Below are 24,182 nucleotides of genomic sequence, written 5' to 3'. Positions count from 1 at the left end.
GTTATGCAGCTTAAGCATGACTCATGTACATATTTTAGAAGTACTAAACCCCACAGAACTGGATCTCATCTCATGGAGCATCTAAATAAATAATTGTTAACAGTAAGTGCTTACTTTGCTGACTTGCCATTGTGTATTAACAATAAAAGTCAATTAAAACATTCCTGTTTTCCTGCAGTGTGACCATGTCTGAGCAGTTCCAGCAATGCCAGCACTGAGCCCAGCCTTTCCCAAAGAGCTCCCATGGCCCTGGAGCTGCAGCTCACAAAGGAGCTCAGGGCAGCTGAATGCCCCCAGAACAGCACAGAGCCAGAAAACTGCAACAAAGAGATGGAGAATGTAACAATTTCACATTTTAGGCAGGCTAAGAAGTGCCAGGGCAGCTGGACATCGAACTGGGACATGGCAATGGGAACTGCAGCCTGAGTGGGACAAAGCTGCCACCCTCCCCTGGGTCTGTGTGGTCACTCTAAAACCTTGGGGGGAAGAAAAGAGTCCAGGGCAGCTGCACTGTGGAATTTCTGTAAACAGAAGGAATTCAGAGTTTAGCATGAGTCTGTGGCACCGTGCAGCACCCACAGCCAGCTCCCAGCCTCTCTAATCTCTAACCTGGACTTAAAATAAAATGGTTATGAAGGACTTACAGCAGTTTGGCACGTGAAGCTTGATTTTAAAAAGCAGGAGGCACCAGACAGCACGAGAGCCTCAAGATCCCCACCGAAGTGACAATACAGAGAGAGGATTCCAAAGGCTTAGCTTGTCAAGGAATCTCTCTTCTCAAACCACGTTTAAAAGCACACATGAAAGTGCTGGAAGAGAGAATTCTAGATGTGGCAGACAATCAGAGATCCCACTAGGTTTGAGACATCTGGCATCAGTTGAAATCCATCACATTTCATTTGGGGATCAAAGCCTGCTGTTAAGTCTATCACAGGTTGAAATAGTAGATCCTGAACAGCCTTTTCATCCCCATGCAAATTAACCCTTTTTCCTTGACCAGAGAAACAGCTCCTTTTCATTACTGACTCCAATCATATGTGCTTGTCAAGCTATGCCCTCTAGTACTAAGTTTCAGCTGAAATTTCAGTAGCATTATGAACTTTTTATTATAAATCAGAAGTGCTCCCTCCCAGCCACCAGGCTCCATGCTCTGGCACGAGCTGCAGTGAGCTCCAAAGCCACTCTGGGGACAGAGTTTGTGGCACCATCTGTAACACAGAGAAATTCCTGAAGGGAAGAAAAATATTGCATATAGGTAATGCTTTATAAAACAAAGGCCTTGTTACCCTTGTACAATCATGGCTCAGGCCTGCTACTTCAGCTAAGTGGAAAAGGACTATGGGAAAGTGACTCAGCTGAATTAGAGGTGGAAAAACAAGTTCTGTAACCATTACATCGTGGTCAATGGTGGTTTGTGAATTATGCTTGATATGATTTAATGATATGTAATTGATAAAGGCCTAACTGCTTAAAAAGGCCCGTTTTTTGCAATAAAATGCCTCTCCTTTGCACCTGCCTGAGGACTCTGTGCTGCTTTGCCTCGTACAGAAAAATCTGACACAGATCTGTGCTCTAGAGCCCCACTGCACAGCAGCCAGCTGTGCTCAGCTGCTAAAGGGATCTGCCACATATTGAAAAGTCAAAGCTGAGCAGCAGGTGAGTATTTGTGATACCTGTGTGTGAGTTCTGAGACACGATGGTGAATCCTTGCACTTTGGCAAATTAGCTACAGAGAACATTGGGGTAGGGATGAGGATATTTCAGTAACAGAGGAGAAATCAATTACATGTATCTCTCTTCTGCATTCCCCAAACCACCTGTGTTCTCTACTGGCAAGAAACAAAGTTAAGTGAAGCAAGAGGTTTTACAGCTCCCTTCACAGGGAGGGAGCTCCATCACAGTGAAGAAATATTCACATGCTCAGAGGGAGTACACACGGCTCCTAATAATAAGCAAAGTTGGTAGGAAGTCATAAAAGTTAAACTCAAACCCAAGCAGAGCTGAAAGAGCAAGTGAAAAATTCATGATTATGTTGGGGCTGTAGTACTTGCAACTGATAATTTGAGAATGCAAGGAACTGGGCTAGGCATGTAAAAATCACCTTCCTTACAGCAAACAAGCACTTGCAGAGCAAGATGTCAATAGGAAAGCTACAAAGATCAAGTCAGAATCTGATATTTGAGTGCAGATTGTTTATAACCACCATGTACAATGGTTTAAGATTCACAGCAAACATTCAGATGTAAAAATAAGCACACAAAATGATAGTACTTGATCTTCACCTGCAGAAATACCACTGATGAACCTATCCACAGAATTCCTGAAAATGCATGACACATTCATTAACACAGAAGTCGTTCTGGCCCGTTACCTGGCTAGCAAACCCAATTTTTATTTATGAGACTTCTTGTCTAACCATCAGCTTAAGCAAATGATTAAACCAGGAAATTGCCCACAATGATTGTAACATCAATAAATTCTAAACCACACTGAGGACAGTTGGTGCAGGCAATGCTTGCTCAGCGTGGAGGAAGATCTGTCCCTTAGCAAGCATGTTCCCAAGCAGCTGGGGTTACAAATGAGGGGTTTTATTTGGGCTGCCTGCACAGCCCAGGGACCTCTGCCTCTAGGAAGCCACACAGAGCCTCCGTGCCGTGATTCCAGTGCCTGGATCACAGCTCCTACTGGAACAATATGCACAAGTTACTCAAGCAGCTTTTCTCGGCAGTTCCACCTCTGGAGCAGCCCCAGCGTCTCCAATTACCTCTGCATAACCCGAGGGCTCTGCCACAGCTCCAGTTCTCAAGGAGGAAGTTGCCATGTAATCTCTTTGGGAATGTTGTACACATCTGTCAGCAGGGACAGGATGCTCTCACTCCTGACAGATGCATTTGTAAGCCTTCAGACAGCAACCCAAAAGTGATCCATTTGTGCAAGAGAGGATCTATCCATCTTGTACTTTAACTACTTCCTCCCTGCCTTTTTGATGCCAGGGAGGGGATTTTCCCCAAGGTGATGCACTAATTCAGTTTGTATTAGCTCTAAGATGAAGTTTCCAAGCCAGTCAGCCAGGGCCAAAGGTAATAAAAAGTGACATGATTTAATTACTTCTGTTACAGTTGTTCAGCAACGAAAGAAGGTGCGACATGAAGGCCTAATTAATTAAGTAAAATTGGTTTCTGGTCAGAAGGCAAGACCAGTGAAGTAACTGGACTGAATGCAGTACTATCAGCTTTATCCACCAGTAGTGATACATTACTAACACTTGCCATTTTTGTTGTGATCCTTCTCACTGATATTTTACAAAAGTGTTTTGACTTGCAGTCAAGTTTAAAGCTTCAGCAAAATCTGCAATAAACTTTCCATGACACAGCTTCACTATTCTTCGCATTTACTAGAGGTCAGTTAAATGATATTCCCTGGATTGGCAATGCAGAGGGAAGAGGGGAAGCTGGCAGGACTGCTGGAATGAGTGGAACAGCACAGGTAAGTTCACAGATTTCCTACAAGGATACAGACTTTAAAGACACAGAGGCAAGAAGTGTTGGGGATCCCTGTCATGGCAGCAATAATTCTGCATGTCCAGAAGCAGCTCCCTCTGGGAGGCACAGCTGCAGGTGGGAGTCAGAACATCCCTGACAGTGCAAGGCCCCAAACCTGTTGCTGCATGTCCTGGAGGGTTTCCATCCTCACATTCTGGCCCTGCCTGCCCCAGCCCTGCCCCAGGGTCCCTCTGGCTCAGGGCCCCATGGGAGGGTCCGGCCCTGGCAGTGTGAGCAGGGGAGTGTGAGGAAGCTGAGACTGCAGGAGCTGCACCCCCAGCTCAGGACCAACAGAAAGCAGAGAAAGAGAACGGAACACACTTTGAGTTTAGCTGGAATGCACTTGAGAGCTCCAGGGCTTCTCCTTCTGCACAGCACTGTGGAACAAAGCCCTGCCCATCGGTGCAGGTTCTAGAGTGAGATTTGGAAGCTTTTGCACAATTACGCTGCTCATAATTCAAACTCTGTTTTGTGTCTGTCGTTATAGGTCATTGTTGGCCAGATGGAAAATATTAAGGAAAAAGGATTGCAACTAAATCAATGGGCTGTAGAGTGCTGCCAAAAGGCCCCAGGCTAACTACAAGCAGATTTGCAGGCGGGCTGTGCTCAGGCACAAGGCGGGATCTGGCACATCCCCTGCCCTGGCGAACAGCAGGAGGGCTCGGGGCCAGCGAGAGCGGCTACTGTGCCAAACACACTGTGCAGCCCCTGCTGCCTGAATGCTTCCACTGAAAGGCACAAGCCCTGGGCTCCCTGTAAACAACTCCCTGGACTTCTGGCTGCTACTAACTCACAAGTGGGATAACTTCAACCCACTACAATGTTAATGCAAGTACACAGCTCAGCCCGGGTACCAGAATCAACATGGAAATAAATAAGCACCAGTGTTAAAGGACAACACTTCAACTTTCAGCTAAGAATAATGAGGTGTACATGCACATACACAGAGAAACACAAAATCTGCATCTTTTCTCCAGTGCCAAGCACTACATGGGCATTCTTTGTAACCTGTGATTTACAAGCAGGGAAAGACTTAAGTTTGACTATTGAAAATTTTACTTTTAATATTTATTTCCAATATCAGTACTTCCCAGGATATATAGGTTTTTTTGTACAGCTCATGGCTGCACTTCTCAATGAGCAGGTCCAGTTTATCAAGACGTTCTGTGGGAAGAAACCTTCCTAATATGACCCAAGTAACCTCTTATGAACTCAGCATCTGAGTGCAGCCAGCCATGCCTGCAGATAAAACTTCAAACTTGCTAGATGGACATAAATAATTTCTGTTTCTAGTGGACAGTAAGAATGATAGAAACAGAGGGGAGCTTCTGGTTCAAACATCATCACCAGCTGATTACACTGAGTAAACTTTCAGCAGCAAGGACTTTGAATCTCCTACTCCAGCCATAAGGTATTATTAGCTTATTTAAATTACTATTAGCTTATTTAAAGTTATTTGAGCAAGAGAAGGTACTAGGCCTTACAGGCTTTCTGGAAGAAGTTTCTAAAGTCTACAAAATGGTTAATGGCAGAGATGAAAATGGAAGACAACAAATTAGCAGATGTAATGCAAAATTCTACTCTTCTTTTCCTGGAACAGTAGTTTCAAACAGCTCATCTCTATCTTGTAAAACTTGTAAGGACAATAATGGAAAAACCCCAGGAAGTTTGGAAAAGCTGTACTGGAGACAGCATATCAGGAAGAAGAAACACAAAGCAGATAGCTAAATTTAATTGATGTCAAGCTCCCTCTTCACTAGGTTCATCATTTTTCCATATATATTCTGACAAGCAACTGAAAATAAGAGCCAGTGTCTGTTTAAGCCAATCAGCAGGGGTAAAAACCCTAAACTTTTGAGATGTAAACTGTTTTATAAACATGTCAAGTGAAGGCAGAATGCCTGCAGCACCCGGAGCCCCTCTGGCCCTGCACACGCCCTCGGGGCGTTCGCACATTTTCTGAGCCACTTCAGCTCAATTTCCTGTCACCCAGCACACAGAGCTGCCCCGGTTTGCTACAGCTACAGCTTGTAAGAAACTCCCGTTTCTGTGAGAGGAGGTCAGGCTGCAGCTCCCAGTCCTGCCTGCCCTCTCCTCTTTGCTCTGCAAGGCCCATGCAAAGCAACTGAGCAATCTCTGCTCTGCAGCTCTCACTGACAGTCGGTGCAAGTGCTAAAAAAATAATAATGAAAAAAAATCTATGAAGGCATCAGAGGCTCAACAGAAACATTTTCATTAGGTACAATTCCGTTGTAGTGTTGAATCAGAGATCCAATTGCCCATGATTTATACATGTATTTTGTGGCCTTTGCCATGTCTAACAGAAGCAGTTTGCCATTTGCTTTCATCTCCCAAGCATTTTAAGTAGAACAGGGATTCCAGGGTCGATACACCTCAAGGACCAAACAGACTGTCCAAAAAGTGTTCCAAGCATTTCCAGCCATTACCAAACATCTTCTGCAAGGCTTCAAAGAATCATATAGATATGGAAGCAAAACATCGATTTTGGCCAAATCAATGAAAAGGGAAAATTCTAGAAAACAACAGGACAATTACTATAAAACAAGCCCCCATCACAAACATTCCATCTCCTCCCCCAGAGTAGGTGACAGGGCTGTGGGGCTGGGTTTGTTCTCTCCATCAGGGCTGTGGGGGCTGTGGGCGCTGCCCGGGGCTCTGGGCAGGGCAGAGCAGGGCAGGGCAGCCCCGGCTCTGTGTGTGTGTCTGTCTGTGTGTCTGTGTGTGTGTGTGTGTGTCTGTGTGTCTGTCTGTTTGTGTGTGTGTCTGTGTGTGTCTGTGTGTGTCTGTGTGTTTCTGTGTGTCTGTCTGTTTGTGTGTGTGTGTCTGTGTGTGTCTGTGTGTCTGTGTGTTTCTGTGTGTCTGTGTGTTTGTGTGTGTGTGTCTGTGTGTGTCTGTGTGTCTGTGTGTTTCTGTGTGTCTGTGTGTTTGTGTGTGTGTCTGTGTGTCTGTGTGTCTGTCTGTGTGTGTGTGTGTCTGTCTGTGTCTGTCTGTGTGTCTGTCTGTCTGTGTCTGTCTGTCTGTCTGTGTCTGTCTGTGTGTCTGTGTGTGTGTCTGTGTCTGTCTGTCTGTCTGTGTCTGTCTGTGTGTCTGTCTGTGTGTGTGTCTGTGTGTGTGTGTCTGTGTCTGTCTGTCTGTCTGTCTGTGTCTGTCTGTGTGTGGTCTGTGTGTGTGTGTCTGTGTCTGTGTGTGTGTCTGTGTGTTTCTGTGTGTCTGTCTGTCTGTCTGTGTGTCTGTGTGTCTGTCTGTGTGTGTGTCTGTCCCAGGGCTCGGGCCCTGCCAGTTGGCACTCCGGGGCCAGGAAGCTGTCACTTCCAATCAGGGCCCGGCCCTGCAGCCCTATTAAAGAAGTCTTGCTGGTTAAGGGGCGGCCACTGTTTCCAAAGCATGGGAAAAAAAAAAAAAAAAAAAAAAAAAAAAAGAAAGAAAGAAAGAAAGAAAGAAAGAAAAAAAAAAGGAAAAAGAAGGGCTCTGCTCTCCTTAGATTTGAGCTGGCAACTTTCACTGACTGGAGTTTTCAAGGAGCTATGAATGAGCCTAACAAAGGAGTTCTGTGGCCAGTTTCTGGCTGAAATCCATGTCAACAGTTTTTAAGGTCACAGGTCACACTAACTAACATTTATTCCCAGCAGACCCCGCTCTAAACACAAGCTGTAAGTAGTACAAATTTGGAATTTTTCTGTAATCCCTTGAGATATTCCTGATCCTTCCACATGTTTCTGCTCAATTAAAAACAATTCTCACTTTGCACCACAAGAGAGGCCCCTGCTCAGAAATCTTATTCTGTCCTAAGAATAAATGGACAAAGACTGCAATCAAAGGGAAGGAAAGGGGGGAGGAGAGGAACTCACAACAAATCACACCAAAAACCTCAAATAACTCCATACAGAATCACATTCAGTTAGTTACATTTTCTGCCATCTGTCACAAACTATTATGGATTCATTTCTTTTTATCTTAGAAAAAGAGTGGTGCAGAGCTCAGCTATTTTGGCCAAGAGGGATTTCCACACAAATGTTTCTGCATTGCACTTCAAAAGAATGATTTCAGTTTGGGTACAAAACCTGAATAACCCAACAAAAACTTCAAATTCAGTAAAACTGAAATCAGAGTTGCACATGGGACCTTTGCAAACCAGCAACTTTGCCCAGGAAGTTTGTGAAAACTACACAGACTTGGGTTTGCTTTAGTTTCCCTTTTAAATAATAAAAGACCAGAGCTCTTCACTAAATCCAGAGCTACCTACACCATTCTCCCTCAAAAGCCCATGTGAAAAAATAGAGTGAAACAATAGAAATGCAGCCTCTTAATGTACAGCTATTAAGATTTATCCCATTGCAGCTGAAATCCTGAAATCCTTAAATAAAGTCTTAGAAAGAAAAGGCACTTGGGTGTGAAATTCCCAATCAGAACACGGAATTTGATGACTGGACATGAGCTCTTACTCTAGGGTTAGAGAAAATAATTGAAAAGCACATTTTAAGTTTCGTACCATATTTCATTGAAAAAGGTAGACTGGAATTCCAATTTCCCCGGTAGATGTGGGTGTGTGCCATGAGAACTCACCTGGGTTCACCCCGAACCCCGGGGCTCTGTCCCTCTCTCACCTGGGCTCACCCCGAACCCCGGGGCTCTGTCCCTCTCTCACCTGGGCCGTACCTGCGCCCCCGCGCGCCCTCTGCTGGCGCCGCCGCCGCAGCGCAGCCGCTGCGGGTCACCCAGCCCGGCCCCGCAGCCTCACCTGGAGCCACAGAAGCGGGGCGGGGAACAGGAACCCGAGGAAGAGAAGCACGTTGGACACTGAATAGAATACAATACATTGAATACAATCACAGAACTCCCGGAAAAGCAGGTCTCAAAGTTATCAGAGAGTTCATCAATGTGTAGTGTGAGCTACCGCAGCAGGAAAACCCCTGTGGTAAATACCTCAAAAGCAGTTTCTAAGCAGTATTGCTTACAACAGTCAAAGCAGTTCCCTACCACATGGAACGGCCTCTCTGCTGGCCACAGGATAACCCCACTGCTGCTCAACTCCAAGAGGGGCCTTGCTGTGCTCTGCATCCACAGGGAAAAGCCTCGGGGTCACTTCAAAGCTCAAGTCCAGACCCTGACTTCTGGCCCTCGAGGACTTTGCTTCCAGAACATTGCAGAAATTTTTTTAAGCACTCTCTGAATGAAAAGAATTTCTTTTTTCTGCTGTTTCTCTTCAATAACTAATCTAAACATGTGATGATTTTCCACCTCCAAAACATTTTATGATGGCCAGACCCACAAAATCCCTGATAAGCCTGTGAATGTCATCTCTAGTAATAAACACCATCACTTAGTTCTTATACTGTTGCTGAGCATAGCAAGGAATACTTGAAGCTTGCTGCCATCCAATCTGTAATTTAAAAACAATTAAACAAACATTCTTTTCATCCCCATTTGCCTTTACTTACTGTTCTCACATTTCTCAGCATGTTTCCCCCCACCCATTTTCCAAGCACCATCCTTTAGTACATAAAGGACACTGAGAAGATTCACACCAATAATGGGAGCTGCAGTCCTGGCACTAGAGGAAGTGATTTCATGTATTGCTGATTTACACTTTACTACCCTCTAAAACTTGCATGAACTTGCATTAATGATGAACTTTTTTTTTTTCTCATCAGTGCACAGGACAAAGAAGCAACAGGAAGGAAGTGAAGAGTCCCAATTCATCCACTGTGGTTGGTTTTGGTTTTTTTTTTTGGTTATGAGTTGAAGCAGAAGGCTTTAACTACAACAGAACTCCTCCATTCCTTCTTGGCACTCACTCAACATAAGGGAGCTGACAGCAAAGAACTCTTATCCAGGAGGGATCAAGAAGGGACCCAGACTATTCCTCATTCAGATTTTCTTTCTAAAACTGTGTTTCTCCTTTAATTTGACATTAATCAGGCAAAGTTATCCTCCTTAAGCAGACACTGCCCACATGAGACTGAGGGAATCAGCCCCTGACTGCCAGGGGAGCAGCTCTGTGGGAAGAGCTGGGAAACACCTTCCTGCCTGCAGGATACAGCCCCTGCTGCTGGCCTGCCAGAGCTAATAATAGCTGAGTGTCTGCTACAGCAAAGGCAGAATGGAAGAAGATACTGAGCAAACACCTGTCACTCTGCCTCCCACTCCATTCATTAGGAATTTGGGTAGATCTCACAGCAATTCTCCAAATATTGAGCTCCCATTCTATGGCACTGCTGTGTGCAGCCCCCTGCAAGGACAGGTGACCTGGTATTCTGCAATGCCCCCCTGGAATGCTGCAGAGGGGCACGTCCAGACACAGCCAGGGTCCCCTCTCAGGTGCCCCACACAAGGCAGGGACAAAGAGAAGTTCCCTTGTTCTCACTCTGGTCGTGTCCCGTGCAAAGCCAGCCAGGGATGGCCCTGACAGATGTGTCCAGCTGCTCCCAGAGCAGTGTCCTCATTTGGGAGGCTTCAGCCCCAGCTGTGCTGTCACCTCCCTTGGCTGTCCTCAGTCCCCTCTGTGCTGCCTTTACCTGGGCTACTGCTCCTAAACTTCCAATTCCTCGTGAACACACAAAAAGTAGGAAAAAAAAGACAGACAATTCTTCAATTTGTTTAAAACAAGACAGACCATTTGCCACATGAAAATCTTCACTCCATGGAAGCTCTTAATGGAGCTAAAGTATTGGTAGACATCAAAATTGATTTTACTGGCATCCTTTCCTGCAGCAAATATAAATAAAAACTTCTGGACTGTATTCCAACATGGCTGTGGGAGGTTATCAAAAACTACTCTGATAGGGCCTCTTGGGCCATTTTCTGTGAAATGCACAGTTCCAGCTTCCACTGACAGTCTTTATCATGCCAAACTTCACAAAACCCTCAGCAGGACAGAGGAAAGCTCACACATACAAACTTTGGGGCTGTGGAGAGCATCAGTGACATTCTCTCAGTTACCAACAGATGTTTTGTTAATAAAACTTGCATGTACAAATGTCCACAAAATGTCTTAACAAGATCAGTTGTGACAGCTAAAGATAACAGCTGCCATCATGCTATGTCATATCAAATTACTGCACAGAGACTTTTTTTTCCACATTGTTAACTCCAGAACGTTGACTACAAACAAATACAGTTATCTACAGAGGAACTCCAAGTGCAAGGGATTTTGCACCACTTGTGCAGAAGAGCAGTGACTTCGAGGAGCAGATAGGGAAATAACTCTGAACAGCTGGGAATGGTAATTGCAGTGTAACTGCAAAGTCAAGCACTGCTCCTGCAGTCAGCCAGAAGCCAAAGCACAGACCTACCTTAAGATACAGAAGCAGCTCTTGGCCCCTGAAGATAAACGACAGAACCCAAACCTCTGCTTGCTGTCAATGTCTGTGAGCACAAACGTGAAGTTCTGCCCAACTTGGTTAATGGCATGGCTGGAAACAGAGAGCAAGAGAGAAAAATTACTGAATAGCTGAGCTAACTGTGTCAAGTATCACATCCAAGTCATTGAACCTGTAACATTTCCTCTTTCAGCAGAGTTTTTTTGAGAAATTAACTAAAAAGTATGCATCCTCCAGAACCTTAAATATACTTGGTGAGGGAGGAGTGGGGGGTTTGTGGGGGTTTTTTTCCCATTTTTTAAGTGTGGGAGGATACTAATAATGAGTTTATCTTAAAAAGAACATGGTTCTGACTATCAATCAGCAACCAACCCCATGTTCTCTCATATAACCCAAATTATTTCTAATTATAGGAAGTTAAGACTTATTTCAGGTCATGTTCTAGGGGTTTTTTTTTATTCTCTGAGAACTGAGAAATCTGACTTGCACTGACATGCAGCTTTACAAGTCTCTCCTACCAACAAATACCCTGGTAAATTCAAGGATATTTCACTAACAGTCACAGGCCTTAAAATATTCTCTTATATGATGCCACATGCAAGAACCCATTTTTTGTGGGAGAGTAGAGGAAACAAAGGAAAAACAGACTTGAAGAAATAAATGCTGGATCCTAATGGGAAAGATGTCAGTGTCCAACTTAGAAAGAATCTTTCAGTGGATTCCAAACAGGGAAGAAAAAACATGCATTGATGAAGATGGACAAAAAGACAGATATTTAAAGCATTCTAGTAGTCTGAGAATTAGCCAGTGTAAGTATTATCATCCTCCTGAAATCTAAATGTCAGCAGAGCAACAACTTCCATAAATCACACTGAGCTGCTGGGGATACCCAAAAATCCCTCACTGGTGGTGTGTTTTATCTGTAAAGCTTGGATGTAATGTTACTATGGTGATTTTAGTATGGTGTTTTAAAAGGGGATTATATGCTTAATTTTAACAAGGTTGAGAGCAGAGCGTGTGTGAGAAATAGCATTCAAGCTGACAATTAAAATTATGGAACAGGGGGAAAAAACACGTTTCATTAGCAGCAGGGAGAAGCTTGTTTATTAAACAACTCAGACAAGCTGGTGAGTTCCCCCAGAGCAAACCTAGAGAGTCCTGCATTCATGTGACCTGGACAAACCAGACCTTGCTGACAGGTCTAGCTCAAGTTTTGGTGCCAGTTCTTCATAGGGAAGGATAAACTTCCCAATATACAAAGGATTCTTCCTCAAATTTTAGTGTCAGATTCACAGCTCTGCTTTCAAATGGGCAGAAGGTCTATTTAGAGCCTCAAAGGATGGAAGCAGCATAAATCTCATCTCTAATGGGGCAGACAGAAGTTAGGGCTGGAGGAAAGGGGAGGGAGGAGGATTTACACAAAATCCCCCCCAGCAGCCACATCTGACTGCCACAGTCCTGGCAGGGAGCAGGAGCAAGGAGCAGCTCTGCACTCTGCAGCTGGGGAAGAGCCTCTGCCTCATTCCACCAGCACAACAGCAGAAAACTCCTGGTCCACTGCCTGAAGGAATGGCCAAGCAGCCCCTGGGGCTCTGAGCAGTGGTTACAACACAGAACCTGAACACACTTGTAAAAACAATGAAGTGTCTGTGCCACCGAGAGCCACAACCTTCTGTGCCACCTCCAGGTGCTTTTCCAGGCAGAGGAGAAGGAGCACAAGCTTCTCCTTCAGCTGCCACAGCCTCAGCCTGGGCTGGCCCCTGCCCCCTGCAGTGGGGGAGCCCATTCTCCAGCTGAAATTATTAAGTATGTTCTGGGTGACAATGTCTCCTTTATGCTCAAACTGGTTGGCTTGCAGACTCTCAGTGACAGTCTGTGATATTCAGACAAACAAGTGGATCCAGAAATGGGAATCACTTTTCATTATGTTCTCATTTGCACCCCATATGGGTTTTCAGTGTTCTATCTTTCAAAATGTTATATTGCTGAGGAAAACCAAAAACAACAAAACAAACAAAACCCCTAGGTACAATAAATCTACACACAGAAAGCATAAATATTTCTAGTAGAAACAAATACATTAGAAAACTGTATGAGTATTTCCCTGCTTCCACCCCTCAGGAAATGAAAAGGATGAGCAATAAAACCAGGATTCCAAATTCTAAAATGAGAAAAAGACTTGCAGCAGTTTAATCACAGTAAAGGTGGATTCCCTCAGCCCAAACCATTCTGTGTCTCAGCTGATGAAGACAAGTCATTCTGACCAATTAAATGATGCTCAGAGATGAGATGAGCACTGGTGCAGCCTTTCAAAATTTCAATTGTTGTTCTTTTCATGAAACCGTCAAGAATAACTCACAGTAAACGTAAAACTAAAAAAGTTTTACAGTTTCCTAAATTACAGGAAGTAAATATTCTCAGATCTCCTCACACTCACTTTACAATTTCCCCCCCAAAATCAGAAGTCACATTAAGCAGCTGTCAAGTAAAGCACCAGCATTCAAGCAACAAGAGACCTTTACATGTAAAGCATTTCATTAATTGTTCCACCCAAATTTTGGCAATTAAGAAATAAAATGCACAAGCAGACAAAGCTTTGATATTAATATGCATATTTAACAATTCCTACCCAAGAGTTTTCCATCCAAGCATTGTGCAGAAGTAAAACAAAACACCCTCACTGTGCTGCCACCAAACAACTCCAACTTTTAAAACTTCTTTTTGTTTCATGGTGCCCGTAAAAACCCCAGGAAAAAGTGATTCTGAGACTATAATTTGCACTCAGGTGCTTTAAGTCCCAGTCACACAGACAGAACACTATGAATGGTATGGCTTTTATTTTCTACAGGGGTTTTATTGACAAGCTTATTTTCTTGTAAAGTTTGAAAAGCTAACAATACCTGTCCACATAGAAGGGGAAACAAAACTTGGTCAGAGTCTGTAGAACTTCCTGTAGAGAGAGAGAAAAAAAAAGAGATAATTTATACATCTATGGGGACCAATAAATCTAATATTAACCACATCACACAATTTCACAACTTTGCCCTGAAGAAATAAGAGACAGATGAAGAAATATGGGCTTTATCAATTACATGGAAGTAGTACCAGGCAGTCAATCATGTGAAATAATAAACATGATCAAACTTCATTAAAAATGAAAAATTAATCAAGATTCACACATGGGCAGGCAGCAGGAGCCATCCAGCAATTCTCCAAAGAGGAGGAGGAGGTTGGGTTGTTGAGTGTTAACACCTCTCTGGGGACAGTCCCTACCCTGACCATATGGATCAGAGTGAATAACACCAAACCACATGGGCCTGGCCTGGCAGGGCTGCTCTGCTGGCACAGCTTCTGACTGTTACCTAGGAACAGAGGTCTGGGGGATTAGAGAATACTTCCTAACATCAGCAAGATAAATAACAAAAGATGAAGCCAATAGGTCTCTTAGCAGGAATGTTTAATGTTGCCTACTGCTACAAGAAAGGAAATCTCAGAGTTAAAAGACTGATAAAAATAATGTGTATTAAAATTGATAAGGATTGTTTAACCTACAAACCATTTTCTAGAAGTTGCAAAACAGCACCATGAATAGAAAAGGGTTTAAGAATGAAAGCAAAAAAAAGGGTGAATGTGAAAAATGAAAACATGATCAGCAGATAATTGGTAATTTTCAACTTTACAACATTAAACAAATACAGCCACTAAAGAGGCAAAACCAGAAACATGCTAGCCCCAAAACAGTTGTGTTCATAGGCAAAAGCAAACCACTAGATCTTCAAAATTTGAATTCTGTAACCCACAAAACACCACAAAGGTCTCTCAGTTTGCAGCCAATTCATTGCTCATTCTCCTTCACTTCAATATTTCAGGTCCTGAAGTGTAAATTCTATTTCTGCTTTCAAACCCCTGAACAAACAACAAATCCTCTGATAAAATCAACACTTTTCTGACCAACAGCAATAAATTATCATCAATAACTAAAGAGATGCTTCTCGCTTCATTTATTTCTAAGGCAAATGCCATCATTCCCAAATAAACTCCATCAATCTAATAACCTCTCCAGTGAAGCACAAAACATATTGACTCCCTTGCAGGAACATGTTCCTCCTGCATAATTCACACGAGCACAGCCCATCCTGAGCCGTGGTTTCAGGCTCAACTGCTCACACTCTTCTTTGGAGGTTTCTTGACAACTAAAATGTGGCAAGTTCTGAGGATTGCAGGCAAAAACAGATATGGAAACTTTGACTTCTTGACAGTTTATTGATAGATTATTTAACAACCTCCTGTTTTTAAAGAACAAGAAAGGATCTATTGAAGAATGCCATGTAGAGCAAAGACGTCTCCTCCTCTGAATTGCAGCAGGAAACTTGGAAAGGAGCTATGCAGATTGCAGAGTAAACTCTGCAGAAATCTCTACTTTGATACAAAATAATGCCTTGATAGTAAAGGTCTCATTAATATGATTGGGTTCCCTCTGGTGCAGAATCTCACTGACTTTCACAAGCTGAACAACTCCAATTGCTCAGGCACAAAATCTGCACCTGGACAAATTTTAACTAATATTACACAGCCACAACTGAAATCTTATGTGCAAAATGCCAACAAACAAACAAACAAACAAACAAACCCCACAAAAGAATTCTAAAATTGTGAAAATATAATATCAGGAGTATAAAGTGCCTGTATCTTTACTGGCCTTATCAGTACACATTGTCCTCAAAATAATGACTTTATCTATTTGTTCAGAAACAAAATCTTATAGATACATACAATTCTGAAATAAAATAGTGCTAGAAGACAAAGCCATCAGTTACCTCAAAATGGCAGAATATATTCTCTCCATTATTTTGATGACTAGAATAATTCCTGTAACTGCAAGTAAAACCATTCACATAATAAAACAATAAAACATTCAGCATCTCATCAGCATTGTGTCACTGGAGAAGAGCATTACTCAGAACTTACTCTGCACTTGTTCCTTGATATTTACAACTTCCTAAACGTAGCAAAGGAAATGTTCATGCATACAGGTCATATATTGGCTCTGTACTGCTCTAAATTGCCTTCTCTTTTAAAGAAAGATTTTACAGTGGTATTATTGTCTGGCTTTTGCAATGTCATTGGACATAATTTGCCATTCATTATACACCAATTCTTATCTGGCTCAATTCACAACCACAAAAACAAGGTTAAATGCAGACTATTTTTCAATGGTAACTAATAAAAGAATATAAATACCATATGTTGAATTAGTTTTTAATTAGCAAAACTGCTTATCTTTTGCATGTAAGAAACTGGAGAACTATCCCATTTCTGCTCAAGTTGCAGGCTCGTTACTCTAAATATAATGCTGCTTTTTAAAAATTCTTTAAATACTCCTTCGTTTGAAAGATAAGCAATACCTACATCATTCATACACGACGTCCTACCCAACCTCTATAGGTGAGTTATTACTTATGACCTAGAAAATTCTTCATTTCTTTATGATTTCAGACAAAACAAAACCTAGATTCGCTCCATGTCAGCACCTTCTAATTTTTTTTTTTTTTACCCAACCTGAAGCACGGAGGAAGTATCAATAGTCTGTTTTCTTGTTTTATTCCCTTATGGCTATTTTCCTAAAGAAAAGCCTGCATAAATGCCTGTAAAGCAAAGAAGCCCCTAAAAAGAAGAGCAGAACCCCGCAGCACTGCGGGACAGGCAGCTGATCACGTCAATCACCCGCAGCTCCGCCGGGCTCTCCGGGGGAACACACGCCGCTTTTCTGGATCAAGCCCCAAGTTTATATTTTCACAAATCTTTTTACATGCAGTTTGATTTTTAACATTTTAATGAGCAAAAAAGTGCATCTCCAGCAGGCAGGCAGCAGAGCTAAAGTGCAGGGCATGAACCGTGTCCCGGGGGAGCCGCGGCACCGGGGGCTGCGGCACAGGCACCACCTGGCTCCCCGTCCCAAGCCTCCAACTCTTTGCATAATCAAAACACTGCTGACATTCTAAACCCCACATGGCTTTTCTAAAATCCTTCCCAATCAATAAAGCCAGTACATAACTTATCGGAGACAACACAGAGCTCATTGATTAAGTTTGGTTTCAGTAGCAAAGTTTTCAAAATAAATGAGGCAGGAACAGTGCGCTCAGCCCTTTTGTGTCACAGCACCTCTGAAGGTGAGGAAGGCTCTGCAAGGTTTCCTACACACAGCGCACACTGGAAAGGCAGCCTGGGAAACACACACAATGCACACCGGGCCCGTGCCCCAAACCATCTCTCTGTTGCGACCAAACAGCAAAGAAAGCCCAACAATGCTGAAAAAATGTGCACATTCACTTGTGAATTTAATATGCAAGCTGTAGCTGAAGTCTTTTTTATTTTTAAACCCTTCACCGTATGCTCCCACTTCCAAATCAGCAGAACAACTTCAGATTCTCTTAAATACAGTGGGTTGCTTCACTTCTGCTCAAATGAACATCAGTAACAAATATCCCACGTGCAGCTGCAATTAAATAAAACTGCACTGATAAATTATATGCAAATGGCTGGGCTAGGGAAGGGTCTTCAAAGTACCTGCTCCTAGAAAGGTGCACGAGACACCAGAGATGCAAAGGGGAACAAGAAGTGTAGGGAGAAGTTCGACAGACAAGAAATTAAAATACCAGGAGATCTGTGAAAAATACTGAATGATTAAGGTATGATACTCACATAGGAATGAGTCAGAGCAGGGAAACAATACATCACACAAACCTACAGGTTGGCAACCTGTAATGGAAAACCTGAGAAAAATCTAGATGAAATTGGAAGGACCACTCAGAGTAAAGACTGGACCTTTAGCTGTGGATCCTGGAGGGGAGGGGGAAAGGAAGGAACCCCAAACCCCACAAGTGTATGAAACAAGAGAAAGGAGCACGGCCAGTGAGAGGAGTTTTCCATGAAGAAGAGATGACTCTGACAAAAAGGTTTCTGTTTCATTTCCCTGCCCTTACACCTGAGGCTGCTGCAAATGAAACTCTACACAGAGAGGGTGGGAACACAAACACTTCTCACGCTACAAAGCCTGAAAGGGCACCTGGAGCCAGCAAAGCTCATGCAACACTCCCTGTGCCATGGAGGGACACCAAGAGACCGCCAAGAACAGCAGCAGAGTGAGGAAGGATGGAGGAGAAACTGGAGAACAAGGAGGGCCCAGAGGAGAAATGCAGGCAGGCTGAGGGTATGTGAGCACAGGGAGCAGCATCCCCACCAGGCAGTGCTGGGGACTTCACTGCTCCTCAGGAGCAGCAGCAAATTTAAACACTACAGAAATGCTAATATAGCACTAAAACGTGCATGAGATTAACTGAAGCAAAATATTATCCAATTAAATTTGGGTTGTCCATTAATTTCTCCTATATCCACAGAACTGCAAACTGCTCTTACATTTAATTCATCTATTTGGATAATTTTAAGCTAATGATTAATTAAATTATTCGCTGCAAGGGAACAACATTTAAGAATTCAAAAAGGCAAACAATAACCTTAAACCCAAAATTTCTCTAAGTTCTAAAGGTTCTCCTAGTTTGGAGAAAACTGGTACAACACAGATTCTTTTTAAAAACTCATTGCTTGTTTAAAATATTTATGTCAAATTCCATATTGCATTGGTTTTGCAATAAAATCTTTTTACACCTTATATCAGTACTGAGCATTACTGAATTTTGTAATGTACTGAATATTTTAAGACATTATTTTCATCAGTTCTTTAAAAGAATGTTTGACACTCAAAAAACTTTGGAGATAATTTGCTTAATAAATGACTTTAAATTGCCTGAATTTAGTTTTATCTCTACTTTTCTAATTCTACTGCTATTCCAATACAACTTTATAGCACTAGATTATCCATTTGTTCTGTGTTCCAGAAATCCATCAGCCCTTTCTGAGCAATTCTAAAGCTTGAATTAGGGGAGGGTTTTTTCTCTCAAAGTCACCTGTCTCTGTCTGAGGGTCAGCAGGGGAACAGGGCCATACAAAAAAACATCATTTCATTGAAGGTAACTGGTTGTTCTTAAGAAAATGCTGGTTTAGAAAAAACAAATAAACAAACAAAAAAAACACCCCAACACGTATATCCACAATCCTGGAAACAGGAAGAGCAGAAGATAAATAACATTTCCTAAGCATATTGAGGCCTGCTAGCATTTAAATATTTTAAACGTACAAAATATGTGCACAGATGGGCAACTTTTCTCCTTGCATTACTAAAAACATATTTCAAGATAAAGCTCAAAATCCCTGAATTTTTTAAACCTAATTGTGACTCTGTTTCTTAGAATTCACACCCCAAGGCCAAAGCTTTCCTGCCACCAGTCCTTCAAATCTGATTTGGACATTACACGGGAGGAGGCTCCAAGCCTCCCTGAGGTCTCACTCCTTTTACAGCACACGCAGAAGCAGCAGATAATGGGCCTGTGCTGAATTCTGGGCTCTGCTCAGCTCCTCCTGGGACACAGGCCTAGCAGATGTGATAAAAACTGTGTCAGAGAAGTAGCTCTAGTTTTTGCCTTAATGACAACTTCAACCTCTCAACTCATAGAACAAAAGAACAGGAACGACTATTACTTTTCTCCAGTAGAAAAAAAAAATCTGAAAGTAAAGCTGAACTAAATATTTAAGCAGTTTTTCAAAGAGATCTCCTCAACAAATGTCTTTAAAACCCCTTCAGTAAAAGCAGAGATTTAGTTTCATTCTAAGAGAAATAGATTTTAGCTAAAAAAAAAAAAAAAAAAATCTACAGCTACTGTTGTACTTCTGAATAATTGTTCCAGTCTTAAATCACAAAGAATTGAAAAATTATACTAACAGGCATAAAAAAAATCAGGTCCAATTATGTGCATAAACAGTGATTAATTGGTAAAGGCAAGAAGTGTCAATAGCAGAGAGCTGGAACACTGATTCAATTAAATGTATTTTAAACATTTAATGACTAAAACCGAGGAGTATTTTCACTTGCAGATTTACAGAAAGGAGGTGAGAACTATTAGCTGTGAAAAGATAATCACACCCTGCTCGGCCCATAAGTCAGTTGCACAGGTACACTGCACCAAAACTAAAGCTTTAAATCCATCCTTGGGTTAGCATTTGTTAAATATTATAATTCTGGCTTAAGATGAGTGGCCCTTTCAGCCGTGGTCTCCATCGCTCTATTCAGCTCCGAGCACATACCCACTTAATCAGCAATCATTGTTCTCTGAGGCAGGACTTTGTTGTCAAGACAAGCACTGAAACCTTTAAAATATTTCAGAACTGGCATAAGAAAAAAGTGATCTTTGTCAAACAAGGACAAATTTATGCAAATCTTTTATAAACATTCACAAACATTTATTTAGCTTTTGAAATGTTGGCCTCATTTGAGAGCATGAAAATGAGGGGGAAGTAGGAAGATGCAAAGGACAGCTTAGAGGCTGGCACACTACATAAATATTCAGAAGGAAGATTATAGGATTCATGTTAGGCTGTCTTAGGTTTCTCCAAAGTCCACATAGAATACCGAAGAACAAAACTAACGAGAAGTAGAGCAGATGTTAGACAATGCACCAGCCCTCTTTTCCACACTCACTTGGCTATACTTCGATGCTTTCATTTTTTTCTTTCAATATGGTCAGGTCATTCAAGGATTCTCCTATAGACTCTGTATTGTGGCTACAGCCCTATAAGCTGGACCTCTGTCAGCTTTCCAAAAGTTCCTGATGAAAAGGCATTATGCAAATTGTACCTCTCTTACTCTCTTTTCAGGAAAAAAAGCCTCCAGTATGCAGTCATCAGAGTATTGGAAGTCCCAGCCTTCATTTCTGTATGGTTGTGTTTGCCTTAGGGCCATGCTGCTTGTTTTGACAGTGGATCCCCCCAGATAGTTGGGATTAGTCGAGCTTGTTTAGATAAACTTGAAATCAAGGCCTTCTCTAGGTAGACAGCTAGATGTAGCTACTGAGTTTCCAGCTGCCTTCTGCTTTCATCCCAAAACAACTGCAGATTCACAGCAGAGATCACAGCCACAGGCTATGTCACATACATAAGTACGAAATTAAAGGCTGCTAAAAGAAGCCTTTGTAAGTCTTAGTGCTAAAATAAGGAATCTGTACTGCATAGTTTAAACAAATTATTGAAGAAGCACCAATAAAGGTCTGCAGCAGAGAGTTAACAAGACGTGCACGAAGGAAATGCTCTGTTGACAGAACTGGGCAGGATCAGCCTTTGCTAATCACCACTGCCCCTCCACGGAGCTGCCTCCCCAAAACACAGGCGAGGAAACACTCGGAAGCACTGCCTGCTACAGCACCCAAAAAAGAGCTCTGTTCATCAAATACAAACTTTATCATCACAGGACACTATTGTGACAGCACTGCTCCAAGTCGATTTTCATTCATACACACAAAACCGGATTTGATCTTTGCTGTAGTCAGATAATGCAAACCACAGGAATTCATTCTCACAAATATAATATGGTAAAAGACAAGGGCCAGAGCTCCAAACCGAAATTAAAACCTTAAATCAAATCCCACCCATGTCACTACTTTACACCTTTATAAATCTGCACTGTAGTTCAGTCCCAACAGGAGATTCATTTTTCATAAAGTAGGAAGAAAAACCCACAAACAGTTTTGACTTCTTTAAAGATTGTAATCTCTTCTAGCTGGGTGCAAATTTTCATATACACTACTGCCACATTCAGGCACAACAGATGGGAAACTGAATTAAAGGAAAAATTAATCCCTAGGATGTTATCAACAAACAACCAGAAAAAAAAAAAAAAACAAAGAAAAAAAAAGAGAGAAACAAACAACTTAGTTCAAGAAATAGTAAATATCATTAGAAATCAGCTCCCATCTCTTGCTCAAAAAAAAAAGGATGTGCAGAAACTTGCAATGTTCGAACTCTTTAAAGCCAAGAGCAGAATTTTGTGTTTAAGGGGACAAGGTAAAGATTGGTCACCAACCTCTGCCTCTGGGCAAAGGAGGTCTCTGAAATCACATTTCTGCCATTTCCATATTACAGAAAGTCGACCATCTCTCACTGTAAAGCTAAGTAATTTTACTGACAAGGTCTTTTATGGAAACTCAAAGCATTAAAAACTGTGAGAGATTAACATTAGACTTCAATTTCTTCCTGCACTGGTTACCAAAGAGAATCCTGAATTCCCTTTGTCATTTCCTACCATAAATCCCCATCAGTGACACCCTCAGCAGAAATATGATACAGACTGGGAATCCAAAGCAACAACTGAGCAAACACTGAATTCCCAACGAGTACTGAGGAAACCAGTCCCAGCAGTGCCAGTGGACTTAGCAGAAAACAGAACACAGTTGGAGAGCTGTTACCTGAGAATGCAATCTGGCTGCTAAGGACACAGCTGCCACAGTGTCAGCAAGCTCCAGCAGCTCTCTCGCAGGTGTCCCATTGCTGTGCCCAAGGTGCTCCTCTCTGCTCAGCAACGTGTTTGAAACTGCCACCAGAAGTTATTTAACACCTCCCTCACCCAGGTAACAGCTGCCTGTTGCAGGGAGGAAGTGTAACAAAACCAACCAACCATCCCAAAGGGGGCAACAGCTGACCAACTTTGAAACTTGCCCAGGCCCTGCTTCTCAGGCTCGTATTCCCATCGCAGCCGTTTGAGAACTCCCTAAAGAACAAAGATTAAAATGATGGGTATGATGAGGACACTCCTGCCCACAGGGCAAGAAGAACTTTTCTAACATATTTTGCAGAGATGAGATGGAGTCAGTGATCACCTCAGACAACTGAAGGTTATAAGAGGATAAAGCTTTTCAAATTTATCAGCGTTTCGAGAACACGTTAGAGAGAATTGTGAGCTATAAAAACATTCATCAGAGCTGGTTTTACTGGAAGAAAGGAGAGCTGGCATGACCAAAGATGACCAAATTCGGGTTCTGAAGTTTTCCAAGTGCAAAGCAAAGAACTTTGGATTTCCCTGGTTTAACAAGGGTAATGTCCAGCTTGTCCCTGTAACATGCCACCAGGTCCATGCTGCTGTCCAGACACACATGAATGTTTCAGTGTGTGAATATCACTGAGTGTCACCTCATTTAAAGAAACCCAGCTTTACCTGCAGTGAATATTTTATACCTTTATCAATAAATTTAAACAAAAGTGATAATGATTACTCACTCTAGGCCTGATCCCACAACCTTTACTCACACAAGCAGTCCCACAGGATTTTAATATCACCACCTCAATGAATAAGGGTTTGCAGGACAGGTTTTAAATTATTCATATATTCACAGATTTTTAAGACCAGAAGGGACCATTATGATCATCTAGTCTGACCTCTTGTATAACAAAGGCCACACGATTTTAGCCAGTAATATTTGCACTCGCTGAATCATCTGTAGTAAGATCAAATTGTGTTTAGCAAACTTCCACTATCAATTCAAAATTTTCAAGACAGAGAACTGAAATGGTTTAGAAAGTGGCTTGGACACACTTCATCACAGTTGAACCCAATTATTCCTCTATTTCTATTCAGAATTCTTCTGCCTTCTGGACACTGCCTTTTGGTGTGGTTTTCACAGACTCCCGAGTCCAGCACTGCCTCAGGTACTCCCAGGCCAAAATCAAGCAACCTCCTGAGCTCCTTCAAAACATTAATTGCCAGTTAATTGCTATCTGCTTTCTGCACTTTTACCACTCCTGCCCTGCACCATGACTTCAGAGGCACAGATACCACAAGTGAAAAGACATTCAATTAGTGCTATCAGTGATGCACAAACAGGAAATCCAACATTTCCACCTTAAGGACAAAAAAAACCCAAAACCACTTTTCTGTGTTTACTAAATTATTAACTCTCAGCCTTTCTCACCCAACTTCTTCATCTGCTCCTGAAAGGACAGCTCTTATTTTAAATTACTCTTAAGACAGTTTTTATCATACTGTGTATGCAACCTGTAAGGTAAAAAGTTTATACTCAGAATATTATGTGCAATTCAGAAATATCCAATTGGATTATAATCATCCCTGTTCAAGCAACTCAGTCCCCTTAGTGCACACAGACTTTCCAAGCCAGGGGGTTTATGCTCCATTAGGGCCAGCACTCTCCAATCACACAACTCTCAATGACACAAAGAAAGTGCTTTTTATTTTTCCCTGTGTGCAATGTTTGCACAATGCTCATAGACTCTGTACAAGAAAGACCATTAGTTTCTATATAAAGACTGCCATAAAAGTTTTACAGTTTATCTATAAATGTATAAAGATTGTTGGTTTCGTTATAAACTCTGTTTCAATGCCAGTGGAAAGAAAAATTACCAG

General features: G+C 42.1%; 1 protein-coding gene across 7 annotated transcripts in view; it reads right to left on the bottom strand.

Moving 5' to 3' along the window:
* DENND1A (DENN domain containing 1A) overlaps positions 1-24,182 on the bottom strand; it is a 147,639-nt gene that overhangs the window by 89,625 nt on the left and 33,832 nt on the right. For all 7 annotated transcript variants that reach the window (XM_088177648.1, XM_088177651.1, XM_088177649.1 and 4 more), the window contains exons 4-5: positions 13,783-13,832; positions 10,856-10,975 (exon numbers count right to left, since the gene is read on the bottom strand). In XM_088177648.1, coding sequence (XP_088033774.1) covers positions 10,856-10,975; positions 13,783-13,832 — 170 coding nt within the window. The remainder of the gene's footprint in view (positions 1-10,855; positions 10,976-13,782; positions 13,833-24,182) is intronic.

This window comes from Sturnus vulgaris, chromosome 22 (assembly GCF_052056855.1).
Source record: "Sturnus vulgaris isolate bStuVul1 chromosome 22, bStuVul1.hap1, whole genome shotgun sequence".
NCBI classification, from domain to species: domain Eukaryota; kingdom Metazoa; phylum Chordata; class Aves; order Passeriformes; family Sturnidae; genus Sturnus; species Sturnus vulgaris.
The sequence above is the reverse complement of the archived record's forward strand: the minus strand, read 5'-3'. Positions and strand labels throughout refer to the sequence as shown.